The 8,804-nt window shown below is 40.8% G+C and overlaps 1 protein-coding gene across 1 annotated transcript; it reads right to left on the reverse strand.

The window, feature by feature from the left end:
* Positions 1 to 692: 692 nt before the first annotated feature.
* ENPP4 (ectonucleotide pyrophosphatase/phosphodiesterase 4) lies at positions 693 to 4,892 on the reverse strand. Its single transcript, XM_021692079.1, has 3 exons — positions 4,046 to 4,892; positions 3,222 to 3,392; positions 693 to 1,322 (listed from the first exon to the last, which is right to left on the reverse strand). Exons 1-3 carry the CDS (start codon positions 4,869 to 4,871, stop codon positions 958 to 960), a joined length of 1,362 nt encoding a protein of 453 aa, XP_021547754.1. The 5' UTR covers positions 4,872 to 4,892; the 3' UTR covers positions 693 to 957.
* Positions 4,893 to 8,804: the final 3,912 nt, after the last annotated feature.

The following is an 8,804-nucleotide window of genomic DNA, read 5'->3' on the forward strand; positions in this document are numbered from 1 at the left end:
CAAATATGAAGTGCAAATATACCCTTTGCTGAGAGCCACATTCCGTGGGAATGTGGAAGTCAGCCCACAGACCAGCCACTCTGACCAGACCAGCCGCACTGACCGCCTCAGTCAGTCACAGGAAGTCTACACGTTCATACATGCAAACACACTTATGCACACACGCATGCACGTGCACGCACACGCACACACACACACGAATAACTTCCACAATGGCATTAAGCACAGAGAAAAGCAATTCTTTCCATTTTCTTAATTTCTTATTAGCAACAATCTTCAAAAGATACCTTTCCTGACTTCAATAGCTTATGAATCTTAACAAAGACACAATGGTGAAGACTCAAGCTTTGTATCACATGGTCTTTGTTGTGTTTTTTATAATAGCTTTTCTTAAAATAATTTCTTCATATGCTAGATCTGTTTTGCCTGGTTAACCAATTTTATTAACCATCACAGAGGTCTTCCTACATCACAGGTTTACTTGGGATACAAACTCTATTAAAAGTTATTAAATATAAAAATATAGAAAACTTTTCCTTCCTAATACACAAAATCCACTAAGTGCATAAAGATTTCTGTTGTTTCAGTTACAAATATAAAAATCTATTAGAAAAGCATGCCTACTAAATTTTGATATATTTTTATTTAAAAATGTGTCAAATCGTCATTGCAAAAAAAAAAAAAAAGGCAGAGGCAATATTTTTCATAAAAAAAGTTTCCAGTTAGAGAAATAGTTGGTGTTAACTAATGACTTACTAGCAATTTTTACTATGGTCAGGGTTTTTTGTATTAGCTGATGCACCAAAACAAAGCACAAGGAAAAACATAATAATTCTAGCATACTTGGTCTAAGTTCTTTGTCTTTCAAGGTATATTTCTCATCGTTAGAACACCATTTCTTGAGTGTATCCTTGGTATTGTGACTAATCAAAGATACTTTATAAACTCCAGCACATGTTACTCAATTAAAGGATCATCATCGTCTTCTTGCAGCTGAAGTCGGGAAAATGGACGGGGTACAGAGAGTCTATTCTGCATGATTATAATGAGGCATGTTAGCGTGGTTAAGACCAAGAGCGCACCGATAACAATTCCAATGGCTTCCGGGAGATTAATGCACCACTGGTCAACTAACAAACACTTAGTATGACCAAAGGTTCCATTATTGGGATGTGGTTTTAATCCCAGGATGTGGCACATCATTGGATAAATATCCACACTGTTAATTGTGCTGTGTTTGTAGCCTTTGTGGAATGCTGGACCGTGGGCAGCTAGAAACGGATGCATACTAGACAAAGAATTATCATAACCATGGTCACCTACTGAAAAAAAGAACAAAATTATGTTAGTTCCTAAAAGAAAGACTGATCTTTCTGTTACAAAATAACTTCTTCTAGTGTAAATATACTGATTCTTGCCAGTGTAATTTCCATCCATTAAAATTCTGATTAGCTGGACCAGATGGGGGCCAGAAAGAAAATTTTCTGTTTTGTTCAACTCAGCCATGTCCCCTATTTCACACATATACCCCTTTTCCAAGCGGTCATGACCCGAGGCTTTAAAACTATTTCTCAACCTGATGCACCTATCTGTCAGTGCCAGCCCCACTCATTTCACCCATCAACTTCTAGCACTGTGTGCATGCAAAGAGCACTAGTGCCTAGAAGCGAGTGGCTGGGCTGAGGGTCCTGAATAACTGGGAAGAGCAGAAGTGAGTAAAACCAGTGAATGGGGAAGAAGCGCATCTGCAGCATCAATTGCTCCTATGATAAGAAACAGGATTATATTATATACTCCTGGTTTATTGATAGTGAACGAACCCCTCGACCTCTGGAGGGCCAAGTGAGAATGTTACTGAAGGGGTTCTTGTATTCAATGTGAAGTCTGACCACTTCACCAACTTCTAACTCCAAATTGAACTCACAGAAAAACATGACAGTCCCAGACAGAACCCCAATACCAGATCCTCAGTTTTTAGCTTTATTTTGGCAAATATTCCCTTTTAGGGTACGCCTGTTGCATTGATAAGCTCCTGCTTTCATATGAAGTGCAAGTGACTGAGTGGTGAGTGTATCAGTTTGTGCCATATTATCCCTTAATTTCATGTCTGAAATATTTCATAATAGAAATAATGAATGTGATCAACATAATTAACAGAATATATAACTTTATATAGACTTTATAATTTCAATAATGTAAAAACATACATGTATATGTAATAGAAAAAAGTTTAGAAGGGGGGAACTCCGTACCTCTGTATTGATAGATTTTTTTCTCTTTTCTAAACTTTTCTGTGTTTTCTAAGTTTTCAACAGTGAGTATATAAGTATAAATAACATATAAATTCCATTAACCTTTAGTCTTATCCTTGTCTGAAGCTTCTGATTTGCTATAGATCAGGGATCTGCACACTATAGCCCCGGGCCAAATTCAGCCCTCTACCTGTTTTTGTAAACAAAGTTTCATTTCAACACCCCCACAACAGTTTGTTTACATAATGTCCACTGCTGCTTTTCCACTACAAGGCAAAACTGAGTGAGACAGAAACCAGCCGGCCTATAAAGCCTAACGTATTTACTATCTGGCCTTTTACAGAAAAAGTGTTCTGACTCCTGCTACAGACTATAAAATCAGTTTTTTTTTTTTTTTTTTTTTTTTAAGTACTCAAATTGAATTTAACATATGGATAAATAAGCTTCGGTTCGGGGGGAATCTGTAACTCCCCCCTCTATATCTCCTCAGCTCTAGGAGAGGTTTTGATACACCTGTTCCGGTTTTTGCCCAGTGTTCCAAATAGCTAGCACTCAGGTAAATGATTTCATCACTGGGGAAAGACCTGGGTTACCTGGACAATTCTTTTTAACACATACAAAATTTTAAAAAGCATTTGAACTATCAAGTCTCTCCCCTTTTATTTTCTTTACTTCTCTCTCATTTTCTACAAATCAAGAGAACCAACCTTGAAAAGTTGCTGACAGTAACTGCAGTGTGGGTAAGAAAGTAAAACTATACCTTTGTCCTTAAGGTCACCCGCCCTCCTCATCTAAGGGTAAACTGTGCTTAAAAATTGCTATTGAATGAAAACCTGAGAATTAATCCAGTCAAAAAGTGAACTGATTAGACAGTGTTAATATCTCTAAATCAAAGTACACTGTTAACAGAACAGTGTCACAATGTGTGATTTATCCCCAGAATACAACAGAAATATCCTAAATACTTACATTTTGGTAATGATTTATTTAACACAATTGTCCAGCCTTCATCAGCAACCAAAATAATAGGCTGAATTCGATCATTATGTTGGTAATGAAATCTGGCAGGAATGTCTTCTTTGAGATAAACATTCATGTGAGGGTTACAGACTTTCAGTTTGTGATAAACCTCTGTTGTATCTGGAAGAAAAAGGAAACAGTAAAGGAAAAAAGTCATGATTGGCTGATAAGGAAAAAAAATACTTCTAACTAGAATAACTGGAAACAAATCCTGAACAATGTCATCTATTAAATCACTTTTAATTTCTTAAAAAAAAACAGAGCAATAATTATGTGACACTGTTAGACGGACACACACACACACACACACACACACACACACCCCTACCTTTCCAAGCATTCACAAGTCTCTTTTTCATTTTGTGATTCTCTCTGGTGGACTTTTATACAAAAGGGGACATTTTCATGTGTAGCTTCCTAAGTAAATATAAACTAATTACATATTGCTGCTAACTACTAATTCTAAGATCAATAGATGAACAGTACATCTCACACAAAAATCCAAGATGTTTTTTAAGGATAAAAATTTCCTTTTTCCATTAGTGTGAATAATTAAGAAATATACCAAAAAGCAAGGAAGTAATCTCTTTGAACATGAACCTTAGGCTAACTGCTTAAAGACTTGTTACTTAAGGAGGAAAACATTTAATCCCATTCCAAGTAAGAATATATGGTACTGCACTACAAAAAGCCAGAGCTGTATTCTTTTACAAAACCCTCCCTCCTCATTCAATTGCTCCCTTCAAATATCCCTCAGCTAAAAGGTTACTTACTTATTTTGGGAAGTATAGCAGCAACTGGAGTCAAATCTATAAGAGTGTAGCTTGAATGATCAATGCAGAGATCCAAGTTTATCAGTTTGTCCTTAGAGCACTGGGTCATCCCATGATCACTTGTAATGATCACATTGAGATTCTCCCACAGTCCTAGCACCTTGAGTTTGTGGACTAGCTCACCAATAAGGTCATCTACTTCTTTCAACACTCTGTACATGTTTTCTTTATCTTCGGGTCCATATTTGTGGCCACCTGCATCTGGTTCTTCCCAATAGAGTGTTGCAAAGGTAACTGGTGGGTTCGAATTCATCAGCCACATGGTAATATTATTTAGTCTCTCCTCAAATGACACTGAAGAGCTGTAATTCATAAAATAGGAAGGTGTGGTATTGTGAATGGGTACGTCTGTTCCAGGCCACATAGCAGCGGCACTTGATCTGTTTTCCTGAAGCTGATTGGTCACCCAAATAGGTACTGCCTCATTCCACCAAAAAGGATCCTTGTCATCAAAGTCAGAAAAATGTTTCTTTGTGATTACATCATACATGGAATTAGCCACGATGCCATGGCTTTCTTCATACAAGCCTGTCACAATACTGTAGTGGTTTGGAAATGTTTTTGTGATAAAGACATTTTTAACATGCTCTACCAGGACTCCTTCTTTGATAAAATTCTGGAGATGAGGAAATTCATAGTTCTGTAGATAGTCAGCTCTGAAACCATCAAAGGATACCAGTAGTAACTTGGGTGGCAGGTTATGGGAAGAGTCACCTCTATAACCAGTTATAAGTCCAGAAAATAGAAGTATTACTAACAACTTCATAATGAATGTGTTGAAGGAGAGCAATCAGGGTTCCTAAAATATAAAAACACAGTTCATAAGTGGTAGTGCTGTTGTGATTTGGATTAAGTTTCAGAAGTTTAACGACTGAGCCACCCAGGTGCCCCTAAGTTTCAGAAGTTTAGCCATCAGGAGAAGAGAAGCAAAATTTATAAACTTTTTATATGCCAGCTTTATATCAACTTAAAATTAAGTAAGGTCATTTACTGAAAGATAACTGAATAAAGCTAAAATTGAAAAAACAAAAAACAAAAATTGTCTTTACTTGTCCAATTTCCTATTTATACATGTCCTGCCCCATCCTTCATGCTCTGAAGGGGGTATGGGCCATTCTTATACGCCACAGAAATACTCCTGTTTGTTGCCTTGCTTTTCTGTAGTAGCAGAAGTTATTCTAAAGACTTAATAAGAACAGGGGTGCCAGGCTGGTTCTGTCAGTGCACAAGCAACTCTTGATCTCAGGGTGTAAGTTCGCACCCATGTTGGGTGTAGAGATTACTTAAAAAGAAAATCTTTTTTTTTTTTTTAAAGATTTTATTTATTTTGACAGAGAGAGAGAGAGAGACAGTGAGAGAGGGAACACAAGCAGGGGGAGTGGGAGAGGGAGAAGCAGGCTTCCCGCTGAGCAGGGAGCCCGATGCGGGGCTCGATCCCAGGACCCTGGGATCATGACCTGAGCCGAAGGCAGACGCCTAACGACTGAACCACCCAGGCGCCCCTTAAAAAGAAAATCTTTAAAAAAACTTAATAAGAACAGATGAAGAAAGCAAAATGATCCTTCCAGGCCTTCAGAGGCTCCAGAGAGGGAGATTATTTTTCTAGTTTAACGACTGGTAACCTATGTTCTTTTTAAGCCACAGAAATAGGTGGTGGAAATTCTACCATGCTGACTCACCACCAGCTCCTGTTGAAGATACTGGCATGAAAAAGGGGGGTAAGAAATAAATATTACCTAAGAAAAAGATCTCACCTTAATCTATACATTCCCAGTATTTACAGGAGGTTGACAAACAGACAAAGCCGATAGGGACTTGGCTGCCACAGTGACTTCTGAAGAAATCCAACAGCTGTTGAAATGAACTTCACCATATCCCTTAAACTTCCTCTTTACTATCAAGGACATAACTAGTTTACCTAATACCCCAGGTTTAGAGCTCTGATTTTGCATTATTTCACTGATTATAAAAACAGCTTTCCCATAATAAATCTCCCTGCCTTCAGTCTCTATCATCTTTGGTCCTTCAGAAAACAGGATAGGTGATTTAGGTAGGATGATTCACTTTAGTTGGACAGGATATGTCTTCCACTGTAATAGGAGAGAAGGAGCTAAAGCTAGGTAAGCCAACAGGTCTGAGGGTTGGAGATGAAGGGAGCTGTACTCTCTGTGCTGCAAAAGGTAGGGGCAATTATTGAGAGAGAGTAGGATGGTAAAAGGTTCGAGGGTTTGAGCAACAGAGAATGTCTGACATGGCCAACATGCAGAATGGGAGAGAGTACAGGGCAACAGTAAGAGGGGCGGTCAAAGCTGAATTTTTAGTGACACTGTTGACTGGATTTCTCTAGCAATTCAGAGGCCCTGGCACAGGCCTGAACAAAATAGGCAGCTGATCGTGCCTGCACTTGAGACTGTGAGAAACTGAAGTATAACAAAGGCAGTTCAAGATCCTGACTAGTGAGTGACTAAAATCTGAACTGCAGCATCTAAGCTCAAACTGATACAGATCGTGAAGTACAGAGGTTCTGAGGGAAGTTGCAAGGATGTGAGGCTGTAGTCAGAGTGAGGTGAGTGAATTCACTATTTCAGAGTAAGAAGACCCAAGGTATGGCCGCGGGGGGTTTGCACCTCGAGGTCCCAGGCAGAAGCAGCCACAAGCTAACTGACATGATGATTAAGTTCAGGAGCCATTTATTGTGTGTTCTTCTTTCTCCCAACTTAACCACAATTACTTGAAGGCAGAGACTTTCTTTCCTTCAAACATACCAGCAAGATGACCTGTGTGTGTGCAGTCATTCAAACATCTGCTGACTCAAGCTGGGACCGTCTCAGAACTAGGAACCTCAAATTGGGAAGACTGTCTCAGAACTAGGAACCTCAAGTCGGCACAGAATTTTGTCTGTGAGGGTCTTTGGGTCTGAAAAGTCTACCATTTTAACCTGAGACGGGCTGCCTTCTGAGTGTGGTGCATGCATGATCTGTTGCTGATGCCATCCATGAAACCCAAAACAGGACGGAATAACAAAACCAAATCAGCTCTCCAAAGAGAACAGTAACAGTGCTGTTTGGTAGAGGAGACATGCTGTACAGACACGGTCCCAGCATGGCGCCGCAATATCAACTCTCAAGAATCGAGACAGAGCGGCATTTCTCTTCTCATTCAGTATTTGGTGCCCCCGACCTAGTGTTCATGCACAACTCACCTCCTCCCTCAGTGGGTCAGTGTGAGTTCAGTCACATGACAGCAGTATGCAGGCTACTGCCCCGGGCTCCAGCAACGGGAGAACTTGTGTGGAGGCCACGCTGGTCTCCAGGAAAGCTTGGACTGAGCGGCTTCCCTCTTTTCTCTCTGAGTATAGCTACCTTCCCATACACAAATATTTGTTTCCAGTAAGAGTCGACTGAAACAGCAGATCGGTGGTACCGTATCTTAAAGATACCATAAATCTATTTTGTACAAACTGTCTTTTTTTTTAAAAGATTTTATTCATTTATTTGACAGAGAGATAGAGACAGAGCACAAGCAGGGGAAGCGGCAGGCAGAGGGAGAGAGAGAAGCAGGCTCCCCACAGAGCAGGGAGCCCGATGCGGGGCTCGATCCCAGGACCCCGGGATCATGACCTGAGCTGAAGGCAGCCACTTAACCGACTGAGCCACCCAGATGCACCACAAACTGTCTTTATGTACTGCCCTGGATCTTTCCCTCCTCAGCAACCAGTTTACATTCCCCACCAATTCCACCGCACAAACTATTCTGCGGGCAAGGTAAGCCTGATGTATGTCAAACTGAATGCATTCTCTGCACCTCCAAATCTTTCTCCTTTCCTTCGTTCCCCAGCCTTTAAAACAGCTTCCCCATTCTCTCACACCAGAGCTGCCCTGAGCAAACCATCCGTGCCAGCCTCGTCGATTCTATTTGCATATCATCTACCACAGCACAGTAGACAGAAAAATCACCGAGGGGAGCTTGTTACAAGTGCAGCGGCCCAGCCTTTACACCTAGGAAATTCTGACTCAGTCAGGCTAGAGGAGAAGCCAGGAACCTGCCTTTTGAACAGCTCCCCATTCTTTCCATCTCTACCACTGCTGCTGCCATAATACCTCCTGTGGGAGCGCTTCTGTCTCTTTACTGACCTTTCCACCTTATTCACCCTCCCCTTTCTCACCTAATATCTGCTCCCAACTTAATCTTCCTGGGTGGAGCTCTGTTCATAACACTCCTCTCGAAAAAAATGTTCATAGAGTCCCCCTGCCTATACAAACACTTCAGCCCGGCAGTCAAGCCCCTGCGGTATCCAGGCCGAACCCACATGCACACTACTGTGAAATAGTTACAGAAATCATTGCCAACCGTGCTTTCCTTTACCATATTTCACCATCACCATCTGCCTCAAATGTAGTACAAAGACGTGTAAAAGATAATAGGCATTTATCTGAGTGACTTATAGGTGACCTTTAAGAGCTCTTCAGTAGTAGTTTGTGCTCCCAAACATCCTGAAGTTACCTCCTGCACATGAAGTCTTGCCCAAACACTCTTTTAGGTTATTTTTTTTTTTTTTGACAGAGAGAGGCAGTGAGAGAGGGAGAAGCAGGCTTCCCGCCGAGCAGGGAGCCCGATGAGGGGCTCGATCCCAGGACCCCAGGATCATGACCCAAACCGAAGGCAGACGCTTAACGACTGAGCCACCCAGGCACCCCGG

This window comes from Neomonachus schauinslandi, chromosome 8 (genome assembly GCF_002201575.2).
Source record: "Neomonachus schauinslandi chromosome 8, ASM220157v2, whole genome shotgun sequence".
Classification (NCBI taxonomy): domain Eukaryota; kingdom Metazoa; phylum Chordata; class Mammalia; order Carnivora; family Phocidae; genus Neomonachus; species Neomonachus schauinslandi.